The 18,564-nt window shown below is 37.2% G+C and overlaps 2 protein-coding genes across 3 annotated transcripts in view; one reads left to right on the forward strand and one right to left on the reverse strand.

Moving 5' to 3' along the window:
* Positions 1 to 7,724, forward strand: part of LOC134824883 (uncharacterized) — a 63,197-nt gene extending 55,473 nt beyond the window's left edge. For both annotated transcript variants that reach the window (XM_063836864.1, XM_063836863.1), the window contains 7 exons: positions 2,294 to 2,410; positions 2,594 to 2,764; positions 2,981 to 3,216; positions 5,503 to 5,600; positions 5,835 to 5,929; positions 6,107 to 6,184; positions 7,045 to 7,724. In XM_063836864.1, coding sequence (XP_063692934.1) covers positions 2,294 to 2,410; positions 2,594 to 2,764; positions 2,981 to 3,216; positions 5,503 to 5,600; positions 5,835 to 5,929; positions 6,107 to 6,184; positions 7,045 to 7,185 — 936 coding nt within the window. In that variant the 3' untranslated portion in view covers positions 7,186 to 7,724. The remainder of the gene's footprint in view (positions 1 to 2,293; positions 2,411 to 2,593; positions 2,765 to 2,980; positions 3,217 to 5,502; positions 5,601 to 5,834; positions 5,930 to 6,106; positions 6,185 to 7,044) is intronic.
* A 75-nt stretch (positions 7,725 to 7,799) lies between these two features.
* On the reverse strand, positions 7,800 to 12,233 carry LOC134824884 (calmodulin-A-like). Its single transcript, XM_063836865.1, has 6 exons — positions 12,106 to 12,233; positions 11,032 to 11,148; positions 9,838 to 9,921; positions 9,511 to 9,668; positions 8,867 to 8,934; positions 7,800 to 8,165 (listed from the first exon to the last, which is right to left on the reverse strand). The coding sequence occupies exons 1-6, from the start codon at positions 12,181 to 12,183 to the stop codon at positions 8,044 to 8,046; spliced, it is 627 nt and encodes a 208-aa protein (XP_063692935.1). The 5' UTR covers positions 12,184 to 12,233; the 3' UTR covers positions 7,800 to 8,043.
* Between the last annotated feature and the right edge of the window lie 6,331 nt (positions 12,234 to 18,564).

Below are 18,564 nucleotides of genomic sequence, written 5' to 3' on the forward strand. Positions count from 1 at the left end.
TAATATTTCACCTAACCCTCACTTTTACTTTAACATTAACTGTGTACTACTGTAACATTACTGTAACATTAACTGTGTACTACTGTAACATTACTGTAACATTAACTGTGTACTACTGTAACATTAACTGTGTACTACTGTGACAAGATTTAGCAAATTTTCTTTTATTTCCATACACACAACAATTTCCTAAAAAACAAACATCGTAAATTGGCGTTATCTCGATCAGCAGATTGCATTTCTTAGAAATTCGTTTTTAAAATTAGAGGTAATCTCATTACACGATTATCTTTTCAATCCCCAGAATTCAGCTCTCTCGCTAGGAAACAAAACTTTTGATCACGATTCGTCTACGCATATTAATCATACTTTATTTAAAAAATCATTGTTAGGAACATTTCTTTAAACTTTTTATGCTTCTCTTTTCGCGAAAAGTTTGTGTGACATGGACGAGAGCTACTTTTGATCGTGACAAATATTTTCAATGTTGCATAATGATGATGTCATGATCTCAATAGATTTAACAGATTTCTAGTGTTGTAATAGTTTAAAATACATAGTTGGATTTTAACTGCCATTTTCATAATTGTGACTGAAGATCATGGTGTTAAATGTGGAAAATGAATTAAACATTCAATGTTTCTATACTTTAAGTTTTAAACAGATTTATTCTTGGAATGCTAAGGATCACCTAACTTGCTAAAAATAAAACACTACATATTCTCTAACTACAAATCAGATAGGGTTGCCATTATCGGTACAATTCTTTTTATCGCGATAATCGATAATTTTTTCGAAATTATCGCGATAATATCGGTTATCGGCGATAAATTTGGCAAGATAATTGAAGTAATATTTGTCTGCACTCTGCGTACTTACATATTGTATTATGCTCCTATGCTATGTAACCTTGCAATATCATCATTATATAGTAACAAAATGGCATAAAATGTAGAAAATCAACAATCAGCATATCTAACGAAGATTCATTCAAGTTACAAAATAGTTTATTCAAAAAAGTCTGCTGGCGTGGTACGATATAATATAATGAACGGCGTATTTCTTAGATAGTGTCAGTTTTCTGCCTGTTAGTTGTGAATAGGTCAATCTCCCGAGCAAGGGTATCTATCATTGGTACCGAGTTGTCGAATGGCCTGTAAGTCCTGATAACCAGTCGCCGTTTGTCTCTTACTACTTGAACAACCGCTGGTGCAGGGACTTAAAGTTACTTCGTGATAATTCTAGAACGTTACCAGCGATACAAAGTTAAGGTTCTTTCAATCTTTCTCTTAACATATCGTGTACGTAGACTATCAACTTCAAGAAGAGATCGAAAATGTAGCAATTATATCTTTTCCGGCTGTCAATAAACTGAAGAATCACTTCTGCATGAGCGAGATTTTTGTCTCTTTTACACAGAACTGATAATGTCTTTAACTAACTCAGTCTTTTCAGCATCCAGTTTTAGATTACCTAGCTCCAATTCAACCAAAACGTCGTTCACTGCATTGCAGTTATCACTCCAACTGCCAACATACTGCACAGTGAGCTCCAACGGTTTTTGCAGTCTTGTTGTAGTCTGAGTTCCTTTCTGTGCTTCAACAAACAACAATCTCTACGTCTGAGCATACAACCTTCAAGTTCAATCCACCTACTTACTTAGATGCGATAACGCAACATTTAAATTTTCATTGCCACAAATTCATTCACAATACACACTACACAGCACGTCAGCATACCATCACACTGTAAATTATGCTAGCACTGGGGTTTTACTCTACAAACAAAGAAACAGATTAGAAAATCTGTGCCATTTTTCCCTAATAAAAAGTGGTTGATTATCGCGATAATTCTCGAAAATTATCGCGATAATCGATAACGATTTTTGGAGAATTATCGCCGATAATTATCGGCCGATAATATCGGCTGGCAACCCTAAAATCAGATAGAGAAATCTTTAAAATCGTCAGAAAAAATGTTGCATGAGGGTCGTCCTGTGTAATTTGTTTTCTGTAATTATTAGTAGTAAGGAATGTCGGACACGAAAGTAATAAACTTTCGCATACCTGGAATATTTTACTCAGCCTGTGTGACGCACGTGGGCGCGGCTTAAGTACCTAATTAATATCATTCTCGTGAGTAGATGGAATTTGGAGCATTAGTAACCGTAATATCACCAGTAACTCCAAGATGGTCAATAAGGAATGAGGATTGGGATTAATTCGTATCTTAATAATTTGCTAATTACTAATTACCTAACTAATTAGTATAATTAACACGGCCGTCTCCTCAGTCAGCAAAGCACCAGTTCAGGATATGGGAGTATTATGATGGCAGTGAGTGGAGATGTTTCGAGTACGGTAAAGCTTCCTTCCAACACTTCCTAGCTTCATTCTCCCTTCTTTGTAAGGTCAGTTTCAAAGAAGTGTCACGTGGTGTGACGTCATGTCACGTGGTGACATTTATCCTGGAAAGTTTTGACGGTTTCCGTGAATGTACGTGTTTTCATTCTGATGAGCTGTTTTTCAATCTAACCTGTTTAAAAGTTTAAAACATTTATTAATTTCAATAAATAAACATGCTCACAACTCAGAACGGTACAGTCAAAGATAAAGCTATAACGATAAGAGATAGCTACGGAACACAATGGTACATAGACCTGATAAACGACAAGATAACGAACTACAGTTCCTCGGGTGCTGTTAGATCTTATGTAATCAGACAGAGAGAGGTGCACGGGGTTACGTGCGATGATATTCATCAGGTTTGTTAACATTTCTAGTTTGCAGTTCTTGTTAATGTTTATAATTAACATGGAGATGTAACTTCTGTTAATGCTAATTTTTGTCGGTAACTTTTCTGCACTTTCGCATCATGAGTTGACAGAAACTACAGTTACTATAATATCTTTTAAAGTTGTATCTTGAACTCATTATGACAATTAAATATTAAAAATTAAATTCTAAATGCCAATTTTCAGGAGAAGGAGCGATACTTATCACGTGACAATCACAACGCGCTGCACGTGCTACAAAACACGTACTGTAACGCGCACTACACGTATCCTCCCACGTGGAACAACAAACTAGTCCACACCCTCGCCACCACGTCCGAGGAGTACAGACACATTTCCTGTCAGATACCACTACCACACAGGACACACATATCTTCTGTTATTAGAATACAGGACACGGACTCTTGGCACATGTTCTCAAAGTTAGTTTTCTTATTTTCTCATTTTTACTTTTATTTCACGAAGTGGAACTTACAAAACATGGATCACTCTTATCTTAGGATCAAGGCGACATTTTGCTTAAAAGCTGTTCGATAGAAAGACCGCAAAAATTCTTTAAATCTATTCAATGGAATGACCGCATGGTGAGATTCGATTCACTGAACGGTTAACTAAACCATGACGTAAGGTCATCTTGCGAATATTCCCTGCCGAGTGATCTATCTCTGGAATTCCAAGTATTGGAACTCTATGAAGTGTCGTGATTGCTAATGCCGCATAGTTTGATGTGAAGTGTGCTTAATGTAGAGTGTACAGTGTACTATAATATTATATAACACTATAAATAATTTCATACAAATAGAGATTAGATAAGGATAATTGGACTATTTAAACAATAACGATTGAAATATACTCTATACCTTTCCAGGAAGCGTATTCGCAGCTCAAATGAGCGGAAATAGAAATAAATAAGCGCTGAACGACAAACCATTATAGCTGCATGTAGAGTGTAGAGTGTAGAGTGTAGAGTGTAGAATGTAGAGTGTATAATATTGTATAGTGTAGTGTATACTGTATAGTTTACAGCTACTGTAGGGTCTTCATAAGCATAAAAAGACCACAAAAATGCTTTAAATATATTCAATGGAATGACTGCATCTTGAGACATACTGAGTAGCTGAGAAAACCACAGCACTTATTCTGAGGTCTACTCTCATATTCCCAGCATATATTTGACTAGGCCATTGTACCAACCATGTAATCAAATTAAACAATGTAATAGTCTCTAGGGGAAAAAAATAAGAAACTTTAATTAAGTAAAGATAATTTAATGATGTCCCCTTTATATAAAGCCAAGCGAATATGGCTAGAGTGTAAAATTGACGGGCAAAGCCTTAAAAACAGCTAAAGTTAAGTAATGATTAAAATAAACATGACAATCATGTTTGCCGACCTCTAAATAGCAAGTACAGCTTTATTTCAACTCAATAGAGTATAGTGTCAGAAATACTTATTTTCCGATTTTGACCGAAAAATAATACCAATTTTGCACATTAATTTCTAAACTTTTAGTCAAATCGGTATCGATTGGGTTGCCCCCCCCCCCCCTCCCCTCTCCACATATTTTAACAGCTTAGTGCTTTTCTTTAGAACCCCTCGCCAGTTACCTTCAATTACACACGATCTGGAATTCCAAGTATTGTAATGTCGTCACCGCTCACGCTGCATAGTTTAAACAATCTGATGTGAAGTGTACAGTGTATAGATTATATAGTGTATAGTGTAAATTGTGTATAGTGTATAGTGTATAGTGCATAGTGTATAGTGTATAGGGTATAGTGTATAGTGAAGTGTGTAGTTAACATTTATGGTAGGGTTCTATAAGTATAAGACTGTTATGAGATTGTTAAGCAATTATAAACGCCCATTCTTGTTGATTTCACAAGACCATATTTTTCCATTATAACAGTTAAAGGAATAAAGAGCAGTAAAGTAACTCCTCAATAACGATTAAGTTCCAAATTTGACTGTTAGTGGGGACTCTAATACGCTGTAATGTCCTTGTTTTTCCTAGAAAATTTGAGGGTTACTAGCGAGCAATTAAGTAAATGCTGTATTGATAGATTCGTGAGAAGCCTAGTCAAGTTACTTCGCAAGAAATACTGAAATTCTCGCGCGTTAACGTTAACTAATGTCACCGCAGCTGTTAAAAGTGCAGCTTTCTGCAGAAGTGAGCTGTGCAAGGACGTGACTAATATTAATTTCTGAGGTTACATTTTGTGTGATTCTAAGTTTCGAGATGCCCTAGTAAGTTTAACAGGACTACCCGCATATTCTTAGGAAAGGTTGGTCTTAAACCATTAGTCAGGTTTAGAATTTGTTGACAATGCCAACCTGTTCGTAATCCTGCCTTCATAACATGTTTGGACAGTGCTCGTGAGTCATCAGATGCTATAGTTGTACATGTTGCTTCATGAAGGCCAGGTCATATCAAATAGTTCCTATTCCTGCTAAACTAGTACCTACTAAATTTGGTAATCACATGTGCGAGGGAATTTGACGTCAGGCGCGGTAAACTTTGAGCAACGAAAGATGCCACCATGCTGCGCGCGCTACAGTCTTCAAATCGAATTGTATCGTTATTTAAGGGCGCATTATTTAAAGTCAGCTACATAACATGTGCATAACGTGTGATAAAAGCGATGCCGCTAATAATTGTTACTAATAATCATCGTCATCGAGGTAATTGTAACTAAACTTATTTACAGAGAGCACCAGTTATTGAGCCTAACGAGTAGCAGCGTTAAGGTGGACTTACTGTGGTCTGATAGCACAATGAACAGAGAACATGAGGCTTCTGATAAAAGTAAGTTACATTCTCTTTCATTTTGTAGTAAGTTACATTCTTTTTCACTAAGTTGTAAGTTACAATCTCTTCCACTTAGTAGTTAATTGCCTTCCATTTCTCTAAGTAGTAATTTACATTCTCTTTCACTTAGATGTAAGTTACACACTCTTTCACTTAGTAGTATGTTAAATTCTCTTTCAGTAAGTAATAAGTAGCATTCTCTTTCATTCTCTTAATCCTTATATTTTGCAGATGGGTTAGAAACCAGCCTGATAACACACGACTGTATATATTTCGACAGACACATCCAAACAAAACAAAACTTCAATACTCTAGTGCTGTGCAAGGTGAGAATTTTGTAATCCATATCTTTCTATTCTGTAACTTTAATATGTTTTTGTCTGTAATTTTATCAGTCATTGGCAGGATATCTTGTGTACTTTGTAAATGGCTATATCTCATTGTAATGCATGTTTCAATACACAGTATAGTGGACTACATCTGACACTGTGAACTATTTGCAGGTAGCCTACGACCCTTCGGATAACCAGAGTGTAGTAGATGACCCGTTCCACGCCACTACAGTTCACATGGACACTAGGGTAAATACACTCAGTCTTGTAGTCATGGCAACAAGATAAGATGTTGTCAGAATTTTAATTTTCATAACTGTCACCGTTAAAAAAGTAGCTATATAAACTACATTATAAATAGTAAGAATAGATTATCAGGCTAAGGATAGTTCTCCAATGATCTTCCTACTGCCTTACATATGCGGAGAGTTGTCACAGTGTTAATCAGTATAAGGAGCAACCCAGTAACCGGAGCACAAATGCTGCTTGATTAAGCAGAAACCGGCTAAGGAGCTTAATAATAGTACGATTCCGAGAAAAGCCGGAAAAATTAACTTGCAAATTTGCGGCCCTTTATAATTTGGAGCACTCAGCACAGTCACGTATTATTTATGTGAAATATAACGGAATGTTAGATAACAATGCTGAGATGTTGCCTGTTCCAGTGCTGGTTCAGGGCCTGTTTTAGGTTATTATTTTATTAGAATTTGACTTTGACGTTACATCCAGACGTTACGCGGACCGTTATCTCGAGGTTGCAATGTCTTCTCTACAGTTAATGTGTGTGAAATTTGGGGTGCACAAAACATAAACTGAACCTGCACTTTCTGATATGATATTTATGCAATTATTTACAGATATCCACACACAGTATTTGGTCCACACTCCACATGTATTCAGATGAAAATTCTAATTAAACAACATTAGCCAAAAACCAGCTTTCTTTGAAATAATGTAACTCTTATAAAGCACAAAATGGCGGTGGGCGGTAAAACACGAAGAAAACTTCGAATTAAAATACAGATTAAGTCAACACTATCTGACTATCACGCTCTCTATATATACTCTCTATATATATATAACTATAAGTTAACCCTCTCTTATTCCAGCACAGAGACGCCATCACTCCACTTTTCTGCGTTTTCTTCAACCCAGCCCTTAAGAATGCTTCATCCAACAACTGCAAGACAACTGACGAGAAGACAGTCGCTTTGGAGATGAAAACTTTACCGGACACAAATCCTAGTTGAATCCTATATAAAGGGGTGCACAAATCCTAGTTTTAATCCTAGACCAACAGGCACAAATCCTAGTTTCAATCCTGTTAATTTATATTGTCTGTTATGTGACAATTCCTTTGTGAACTCGAGTTGGTAATTTTGTTGTTTTGTTTAAATGTTGCGAATCTGAGTTCACATGACAACACTTGCATTACATGCAGTTATTCCGGGGGAGGCAGTTCAGAGTTATCTTATCAAATGTATTCATATTACTTAGTAAGCTCATCATATTATGATTATTATTTAAAGTAATTGAGAGTGAGATGAAGTCCTGAACTTTAGGATTTTTATCTAATTCTAACAAAATACGCTCTTTTCATCAAAATTCTTATTTAGCTCCAATTTTCTGGGGCATTATATTTTGGGTTGCCTGAATTTTACCTGACGTCACAAAAACATTACGTGACGTCATGACAACACCACGTGACGTTATCATTTACGTCAGCAGTCAGTTATTGATTTAGTATTCTGTAAATAGCTTAACATTTGGAATGTTATAAATGGAATTACTCGAGTGTTTTATTTGTTTGAAATTCTACTAATTAATGATAATATTAGTACAATTAGGATACTCAATATTAGTCATTGTTTCAAACATTAGTTCTATTATGTATCTCATTGTGATAAAACATAAAAATCTCATCGAGAAAATCTTCTAGGCCAAGAAAGAAAAAGAAGCAGATCGTTTATTTTTCAGTCTAGTAAAATACCTTGACTTATGCATAAAAATAGTTTATCATAATGCATAACATACGATATGACGTCACACCACGTCACATGACGACACACCACGTGACATGACGTCACACCACGTGACATGACGTCATGTCACGCGCTGTTATCTCCCGTGATAAAAACTTTCAGAAACTCTCGTTTAGAAATTAGTCCATCTTTGTCCCTGTCCAGATTATCCAGTATTGAGTCAAGTTCCTCCTCCGATATCCTCAAACCTGGAAGTTGATATAATGAAATCAACAGTAAAATTAACTTATGATATTGTATTGTATCTAATCCTGCACCTTTTCCTCCTCTACCTAGACATGCAACCTGCAACCCGAAGGTGATTGCAGCCCTTAGGGAAGACTATAAGGTCTTCATGCTTCTGTAATTAAATTATAAATAATGATAACTTGTAAACCCCAGAAGTTTGCAGTACTGTCATGAATCGATATACTTACTGAGCTTGCAGTGTCATTTGGCCATGAGAAAAGCTGGGATTGACCGTAAAATTGTATAGAAATAAATGCCCTTCATAACATTTATTCCTCTGAATTGAAAAATGACGTGGGTGCAAAACTAAGTATGAATCAGTATGAATCGTGGTGTGAAGATTAGGTACACCTCTGTGTAAAAAGATGCAGGTTAGGAAGTTTAAACATAAAATTAACTAATGATTTAATGAGGTGAATTGTAGAAACAGGTAATTTAGTTAAGTGCCAGGTCTTCCGGTATATAATTATAATTATAGGGAGGGGTAGTTTTGGAACACTATAGAAATCTAGTGTTATCCTAATACCTTTGTTCACACTAATTCATGGATTGATATAACTATACTCATTACTCATATATATGATATAGTTATACTATAACTGCCGATATTATTAATTATATAATTATAAATATATATATTTACTCATACTTGAATATTTACTTATACTGAAGAGTGTATTCTTGAACTCCACTCTGCTCAGATGACCACTGTTATTTCTGTCAAATACCCTGAAAATAAAATAATCAGTGAAGTTAATCGTGAAATATATTGTCTGCAATCTGCATGCTGCAAAACTACAGATAGTAGATAATAGTGATCGTAAAAGATAATAAATTAATGAAAGAAAAAAAAAATCATTACAATAGTAACCGATAGAAATTAGTATGAATTGATTAAGGATTGGGTAATGGGTTAGGGTTGGGATCAGATTAGAGGGTTAGTGTTTCGAATAGTCGTTCAGGGCCAGCTAGAGAACGGGTTGAAAAAGTCACGTGACAGTCGAGTGATTAATCATCCTTAATTCCCACTTCTGAGAAGATGGTACGTAAACCCCCTCAGAGTCCGTGTTGACGGATAATACTATTGTCATTGATACAGTCTAAGTTTCTTCGAAATTGAAAATTACCCGCGGCAAAATGCTGCGAAGAGGCGTGCCGGGTCAGTCCATTAACAATCATGAACAAGATCTGTGACTCGTCAAAATTTTGATCACATCCTAACTTCTCGAGATCACGTTTCACACGAATCTCAGACAATAAATACAAGTTGTCGAGTTAATCAAATGTGATGCGTAAAAAATTAACCTGAAGACGGACTCGAACTGTTCTTTAGGAGTTATAAAAGGATTGTGCTGGCGGGACATTAGTTTTACAAATTCACAGAAACTAAGCACACCGTCATTGTTCATGTCCACTGAGTTAATCATTTCTACTACCTCCTTCTCTGAGGGACGCAGCCCCACCTGCAGGATAATGTACCGTTATACCTTGAAAAACCCATTTGTCACTTGAATGAACAAAGTTATTGTTAACATAACATTAACAACCCACCCCCCATTCCTCAAGGTTACTGGTAAAATATAAAATAAATCTATTCGATAATATCACGTGGTGTCACGTGGTGTAACGTACCCTTTCCAACAAATCACACAGTTCGTCTACGCAGATCACACCATCCTTGTTAACATCGTAGTTCTTGAATGCTAACTCGTACTCCTAGGATCAAGGATGATGAGTTTAAGTTACCATGGTAACACACGTGTTATCATCAATGTCACGTGACAACGTTACCGTTATGTTTGCCAAAAATAAGCAAGAGATTAACATGATCAGCAAGTACTGTTTACCGTGGATCGAGTGTAAGCTGATTGGCTCAACATTTTACCTGGATCTCCTCAAAAGAGAGGGTAACTGGATACAAAGGTCACCACGTGGCATGACGTCACACCATGTGGCATGACGTCAAACCACGTAACACGTTACTTGGATCTCCTCAAAAGAGAGGGTTACTGGATACAGAGGTCACCACGTGGCATGACGTCACACCACGTAACACGTTACCTGGATCTCCTCAAAAGAGAGGGTTACTGGATACAGAGGTCACCACGTGGCATGACGTCACACCATGTGGCATGACGTCACACCACGTAACACGTTACTTGGATCTCCTCAAAAGAGAGGGTTACTGGATACAGAGGTCACCACGTGGCATGACGTCACACCACGTAACACGTTACCTGGATCTCCTCAAAAGAGAGGGTTACTGGATACAGAGGTCACCACGTGGCATGACGTCACACCACGTAACACGTTACCTGGATCTCCTCAAAAGAGAGGGTTACTGGATACAGAGGTCACCACGTGGCATGACGTCACACCACGTAACACGTTACCTGGATCTCCTCAAAAGAGAGGGTTACTGGATACAAAGGTCACCACGTGACATGACGTCACACCATGTGGCATGACGTCACACCACGTAACACGTTACCTGGATCTCCTCAAAAGAGAGGGTTACTGGATACAAAGGTCACCACGTGGCATGACGTCACACCACGTGGCATGACGTCACACCACGCAACACGTTACCTGGATCTCCTCAAAAGAGAGGGTGACAGGATACAAAGGTCACCACGTGACATGACGTCACACCATGTGGCATGGCGTCACAGCACGTGGCATGACGTCACAACACGTAACACGTTACCTGGATCTCCTCAAAAGAGAGGGTAACAGGATACAAGGGTCGGTCACGTGGCATGACGTCACACCACGTGGCATGACGTCACACCACGTGGCATGACGTCACACCACGTAACACGTTACCTGGATCTCCTCAAAAGAGAGGGTAACAGGATACAAGGGTCGGTCACGTGACAGAAACCCGTACGGTTTGTGCTTGTAGGTAAACGCGTGGTTGTACTTTGAGTGGTCTATTGCAGCCTGAAATAAAACATAAAATAACTTATTAGTTCACCTAACCATGTGCTTTCGCGCCACTGCGGGCGCGCTTGTTTCACAACTACTGCAATTGCGCAAGGGCTCTGGATAGAGCATGAGCAAACTTATTAGCATGATGAGTTAAAACGAGTGACATTAGTTATATCTGAGATTCTGTGATTAAATATATTTCGTTGATTGCAATAACAAATAATGTTATGATTAAATATTTTACTGTAACTTTGTCTTTATTGTATTTTAGTATTATTAATACGTAATGGGATGGAATGCAGCCCTGGCTCCATAATATGAAGGACTTGTTTCAATTCTAGATGAAAAGCTCGAATATTGAGTTTTTAGTTTTAGTTTAGTTTTAATCTTGTCGACTGCTGTTATTTTACGAACTATAAGTTTATTTATGTTGTACCTAATGTAGGAATTAGAAAGAATTTGTTTAAAAGGTGGTGATGATGTTTATGTCATTATTCTTGATTTGATTTGCGATCGATTTTTATTCCAGATATTTGAAAACATCAACGGTCACGCCTACCTGCGAATTCTCTGATACTCCTGAAAGTTGGCACAGACCTTTGTACTTGGGTACCTCAGGCTCAAATGTTTAAAAGAAATTGAAGCCGTTTTGTAACGCAGACCTTCCTAAATGTTTTTTTTTTCTCCTGGATAATGAGGCTTTTGCATCATTGGGCATTTATGGGCCCTTGGTCCCCTCTCGTTTTTCGATAGTTGAAAACATTAGTGACGTGAGTAATATACCTGACACCTGTTATGCAAAGTTTTAGGAGTATCTGAATATTTGCAGGTAGATTTGTATAAATTACTGAACCTGACCACTGATACACATTATGTACCACAATGTTATAAACCATGCGACATCACACAGCAGTCAGCACATGACGTCACACCACGTTACATGACGTCACACCATGTGACCTCACTTACCACGATATGATTGCGCTGTCCCCCACTGGATTGGCTGGACTTCTTCTTATTTGATGGTGCGGATATAAGAGAGACCATGAGTTACATTAGGACCACATTGTCATCAGTTGCTCTATCAGTCAGTAACTTTGTTGTAATGCATTCTATGCAGAAAATCAGGCAAATTATTTGTTTATTCGAGTTTAAATTTATTTATAATTTTCATAGAGCATCTTGAATCATCATCTTTTATTTCGTCTTATACTTCTTCACCCAAAATCAACAAGCAAATCTACTTACTAAAACACATAACAGGATCCCACAAAAAATAAAATAAGAAATTACCTTATAGAACACTGAAAATTACCATCCATGCCACTTAAAAACCACTTAAATTTCAAATTAACTGAGTAAAATGGACGGAACTGACGGAAAATACCACGTTCTAAGCTTTGGAAAATCAGAAACACAAAAGCACATACTGCAACACAGAAATAAACTACGAGGCTACGATCTCTCGATAATTTGTTTGGTATTGACTATTGACGTTACATATTTTTATTTCCGACCTTAAAGCTGGCTAAAGCAACCATTAAATTGACATTTCGCAAGATAACATCTTCCATCTTATATCATTAGATTGTATTTAGGATATAGTGAATATATCACTCTGTTTTTAACATTCCAGTACATTGTGCAAAACTTGGGGTGGATTCGAAATTGGAAGTATATGTAGGACACGTAGTAGGGGTCGATATTAGAAGAGTGAAAAGTGAAAACTGCGCTATACAATTCAACTTTGGGGCAAACTTTGTCACACGAATGTCGCAGTAAAATTTAATGCAAGTACCACTACTTTGATGTCGACCCAAATTATAACTAAATAATCTCGCACAATTGTAACTGCAGTTTTACAGAACTCTAAATGCTTAACAAATGGCCCTTCGCTGCAGGTTATGCCGTACCCTAACACTCAGATGAATTATAATTTCCCCACAGATTGAGACAGTTTCTATAACCAACAATAACCAATTCTTCAAAATGCCCTATTAAGTATTACTATTCATCTTCTTTTTCAGTGACAGTAACCTCGCTAAACTGAAACTTCACAGCTAACTAGAAACACGCACTAGAAAAGGCCGAACCTAAACGATAATAACACAACAGCTGAAACTACACAAAACTAAAGTTCAACCAAAAAGCACTGGTGAAAAAGTGTTTATTACTTGCAACCTTTACTTCCACTGCACATACTAGTAATCTAAAAACTCCACGTGCGTTAACATTACATTATGATTTTACACTGCTACCGAGTATCATAGTTGTGTGCCATCTACTCATAAATACAAAACCGTGTAAACAATATGATTATCATGCTAGGGTGGAAAGGGATTTGGAAGTACTTTAGGAAGGAGGGGAAGAGGAGGAGGACGGAGTTGGGAGGGAAGGGAGCGAGGTTGGGGGAGTCTGTAATATATTTTTTATTCTCACTGCATCTTTTTATAACACGCCAAATTACATATGGGCCCAAAACAGGTCGGACTAAACATTTTATGATTCTATGCTGCTCTAAGTCACGTGGACACCTTACTTCCTATTGCATATCTGATACTAAAAACTGATTGGGGTGAATAGAAAATTGTTCGAGGTTTTATCTCTGTAGAGAAGCGTATTAGCTTAAGAGTGCACTGTTGTTTTTGTTTTGTATGGTTTACATCTTACAGAATTGATTTGCTATATTTTCAATCAGATTTTGCAAATACAACACAAATTACTATCGTCAAATCAAACTCAACATAACTATTTTTTATTCCTGTCATCTTTGACATCAAATTAGAATGTTTTGAACTAAAAATAAATCTGCTGAACGACTTCCGATGAGTCTTAATGCCTGAAAAACTCCTGCCGGAGGCGGCGGCCTTAGGCCGCCGCCTCCGGCCGGAGTGCACGCTTCGCGTGCACGAAAGAGGCTTGTAACGTGTACCAAAGGGGGTATAATAGTATTAGTAAAGGGGGTATAATAGTAAATGGGGTACATAGTATACCCACAATAAATGCAACGGTCGTGCTTGCCAGCACTGCAGATTCAGGGATAGACGCTTTGCCAGTCAATTGTAGCCTGTATTTAATTGTCCATAGATTCAAAAGTATAAAAGATACAGCCATTTCCGACCACAGGTCTTGAAAATAATTGTTTACACTTTAGTTTACATTGTATAAACAAATTATTTGACGTCATGAACACCCCTTGATGACGTCATCAAGTTAACCGTTTTTAAAACTTGATTTTTGACAAAGTAATAACTTTTAAAAATGATTTTACACCATTAAAAAGTAATTGTATTCAAAATCTGAGGAAATTATTATCTTAGATAATTGTTCAAGCATTCTGAAAATTTACCGGAAAGTTTTTCTAGCTTGCTCCTTCATAAAGATATTCGTCATTGAAGTTTGTGCTTTTTTGAAGAATTATCTTATAAAAACGTCAATTTTGCGATTTAGTATTCTCTGGTGTTGGGCCATGCCTTGGGTTGTGGAGCTCAGTTCTGCTTCCTATAGGTATTAATTGTGCATTAGGCTAGTTTTAAAGTTAAAAATCGAAAAGTTGCACACGTGGGGACACGCCCAAATTGATAGAAAATTGCTAAAATCACTGAAAATTGCTGTTTTCGTCATTTTCTGTCAACTTTAGAGTGCCGTTGTGATTACAGTTCTTCTTGAAATACTTTGAAACTTTGCATGCTTATCAAGTTATATATAATAGAATTACATGCAAAAATTTACGGCGATTCAATATTGGATGCGCACGCAACGTCCGCTCAAAGTTTGCACGTGCGAAAGGTGAGAATTTTGCTCATTCGTGATTTCCAACAAATTCTGCTTTGCCACGACAGTTTAATGTCATTATCAATGAATTTAATGCCAACTTGAATGAGTATTAAGTGGCATATTCAGTCAGTGATCGACCGATATGCTTACCTAAACACAAGGAAATGTTTTTAAAGGAAAAATTTCGAAATTGTTGAAACTTCCTCCTTATTAATGAAGATATCAGTTTAAATTTCGACTTTATAAAGTACCCTGACATTATAATCAAAAAGAGATGATATTTGACCAAAACCCATAATCATGGGTAGAGTGGACCGCTGCCAGTGTCTCTCTTTCCCAAACAAAAGGAAATGATATTAATTTGATTGACCGATTTGACCGTTCTCAAATGCAAAATGATACCGAGAATGAAATCGGTCGCTCGCTTTTCCCATTCATTTACAATTGTAATAGATTAAGAAGAACTACCCAAAGGCAGCTGTACTCGGCAATAAAGATTCAATAAACTTCAGCTAATTCAATAAGTAATAACTACCACCCTTACCCCGAAATACTAGGTATCGACCCGAACGCAACCCAAAGAGATTTTTACAGCATCTGATTGATGTACCTAATCAATCGAAACTTATTATAATTCGTAAGCCGTGAATGAATGGAAAAAGCGAGCGACCGATTTCATTCTCGGTATCATTTTGCATTTGAGAACGGTCAATCAAATTAATATCATTTCCTTTTGTTTGGGAAAGAGAGAGACTGGCAGCGGTCCACTCTACCCATGATTATGGGTTTTGGTCAAATTAATAATACTATTATTAATACGTAATGGGATGGAAGTGCCCTGGCTCCATAATATGAAGGACTTGTTTCTATTCTAAATGAAAAACTCGAATATTGAGTTTTTAGTTCTAGTTTAGTTTTAATCTTGTCGACTGCTGTTTATTTTACGAACTATAAGTTTATTTATGTTGTACCTAATTTATAAGGAATTAGAAAGAATTTGTTTAAAAGGTGGTGATGATGTTTATGTCATTATTCTTGATTTGATTTGCGATCGATTTTTACTCCAGGTATTTGAAAACATCAACGGTCACGCCTACCTGCGAATTCTCTGATACTCCTGAAAGTTGGCACAGACCTTTGTACTTGGGTACGGGGTACCTCAGGCTCAAATGTTTAAAAGCAATTGAAGCCGTTTTGTAACGCAGACCTTCCTAAAAGTTTGTTTTTCCTGGATAATGAGGCTTTTGCATCATTGGGCGTTTATGGGCCCTTTGTCCCCTCTCATTTTTCGATAGTTGAAAACATTAGTGACGTGAGTAATATACCTGACACCTGTTTAATGCAAAGTTTTAGGAGTATCTGAATATTTGCAGGTAGATTTGTATAAATTACTGAACCTGACCACTGATACATATTATGTACCACAATGTTATAAACCATGCGACATCACACAGCAGTCAGCACATGACGTCACCCCACGTGACATGACGTCACACCACGTTACCTCACTTACCACAATATGATTGCGCTGTCCCCCACTAGATTGGCTGGACTTCTTCTTATTGGATGGTGCGGATATAAGAGAGACCATGAGTGACATTAGGACCACATTGTCATCAGTTGCTCTATCAGTCAGTAACTTTGTTGTAATGACATTCTATGCAGAAAATCAGGCAAATTATTTGTTTATTCGAGTTTAAATTTATTTATAATTTTCATAGAGCATCTTGAATCATCATCTTTTACTTCTTCTTATACTTCTTCACCCAAGATCAACAAGCGAATCTACTTACTAAAACACATAACAGGATCCCACAAAAAATAAAATAAGAAATTACTTTATAAAACACTGAAAATTACCATCCTTGCCACTTAAAAACCACTTAAATTTCAAATTAACCTGAGTAAAATGGACGGAACTGAACGGAAAATACCACGTTATAAGCTTTGGAAAATCAGAAACACAAAAGCACATACTGCAACACAGAAATAAACTACGAGGCTACGATCTCTCGATAATTTGTTTGGTATTGACTATTGACGTTACATATTTTTCATTTCCGACCTTAAAGCTGGCTAAAGCAACCATTAAATTGACATTTCGCAAGATAACATCTTCCATCTTATATCATTAGATTGTATTTAGGATATAGTGAATATATCACTCTGTTTTTAACATTCCAGTACATTGTGCAAAACTTTGGGGTGGATTCGAAATTTGGAAGTATATGTAGGACACGTAGTAGGGGTCGATATTAGAAGAGTGAAAAGTGAAAACTACGCTATACAATTACAACTTTGGGGCAGACTTTGTCATACGAATGTCGCAGTAAAATTTAATGCAAGTACTATTACTTTCGTGTCGACCCAAATCATAACTAAATAATCTCGCACAATTGTAACTGCAGTTTTACAGAACTCTAAATGCTTAACAAATGCCCTTGCGTTTGCAGGCATCATCCGTACATTAACACTCGGTATTGAATTGGATAATTTCCCGATACGAGATTGGAGACAAGTTCTATAACCAACCAATCAACCAATTCGATTCAAAGTGCCCTATTAAGTATTACTATTCATCTCTCTTTGTCAGTGACAGTAACCTCGCCTAAACTGAAACTTCAGCAGCTGAACTAGAGAAAAAGGCACGCACTAGAAAAAGGGGCACGAACCTAAACTGTATAAACACAACAGCTGAAACTACACAAAAACTAAAGTTCACACCGAAAGGAAGCACGTGGCTGAGGAAAGTGTGTTTTATAGCCTGTGGCAACCTTTTACTTCCCACGTGCACACTACTAGTAGATCTAGAAAACTCCACGTGCGTATAACAGTTACATTATATCTTTACACGTGCTGACGTGCTACCGAGTATCTAGTTGTAGTGCCATCTTACGTCATAAATACAAAACCGTTTATACAAAATATATGATGTGATCATGCTAGAGGGTGGGAGGAGGGAGTGGGAAGTGGGAGGGCTGAGGGGAAGGGAGGGGGAGGGAGGAGGAGGGAGTGGGAGTTGGGAGGGGAGGGAGGGGGAGGGAGGGGTTGGGAGGAGGTCTGTAAATATTTTTTATTCTCACTGCATTCTGTTTTCATAACAACGCCCAAATTCACAATTATTGGGCCCAAACTGACGAGTGGTCGGACTAACTTTTATTGTAATTTCTTATTGGCTGCTCTAAGTCACGTGAGGAGCACCTTACTTCCTCATTGGCCTATATCCTGGATACTAAAAACTGATTGGTGGGTTGGGAATAGTAACAATAATTGGTTCGAGGTTTTGTATGTCTTCTGTAGAGGAAGCAGTATTAGCTTGAGAGAGTGCAGGCTGTGTGTTTTTTGGTTTGTGTCATGGTTGTACATCTTACAGAGATTGATTTGCTATATTTTCAATACAGATTTTGCAATACAACACAAAGTTAAGCTATCGTCAGAACTCGGAAACATTCAAACAGTTTAGCTACTCTTTTGTTCTTTTTGGCACCCCTTTTGACTTTTTATACCCCAAGTTTTTTCTGGCAGTTATTATAAAGAGATAAAGGTCCTTAAGTGGCATCCACCACTGATGGCGTCCGTTCTAAAGGACTTTCGGAGACGTTTTCTGCCTCCCCGCAACACACAATTTCATGCTTTACTCGGATATGCAAT

This window comes from Bolinopsis microptera, chromosome 13 (genome assembly GCF_026151205.1).
Source record: "Bolinopsis microptera isolate Bmic1 chromosome 13, MBARI_Bmic_1.0, whole genome shotgun sequence".
Classification (NCBI taxonomy): domain Eukaryota; kingdom Metazoa; phylum Ctenophora; class Tentaculata; order Lobata; family Bolinopsidae; genus Bolinopsis; species Bolinopsis microptera.

What these genes read in the sequence shown, in the direction of transcription:
- LOC134824884 (XM_063836865.1), bottom strand. Translation starts at nt 12,183, where the DNA reads ATGGTCTCTCTTATATCCGCACCATCAAATAAGAAGAAGTCCAGCCAA. An exon ending in TGTGTGATTTGTTGGAAAGG is followed by an intron (nt 9,669 to 9,837) that starts GTACGTTACACC and finishes ATTATCCTGCAG; the next exon opens with GTGGGGCTGCGTCCCTCAGA. An exon ending in GAATACACTCTTCAGTATAA is followed by an intron (nt 8,166 to 8,866) that starts GTAAATATTCAA and finishes ATCAACTTCCAG; the next exon opens with GTTTGAGGATATCGGAGGAG.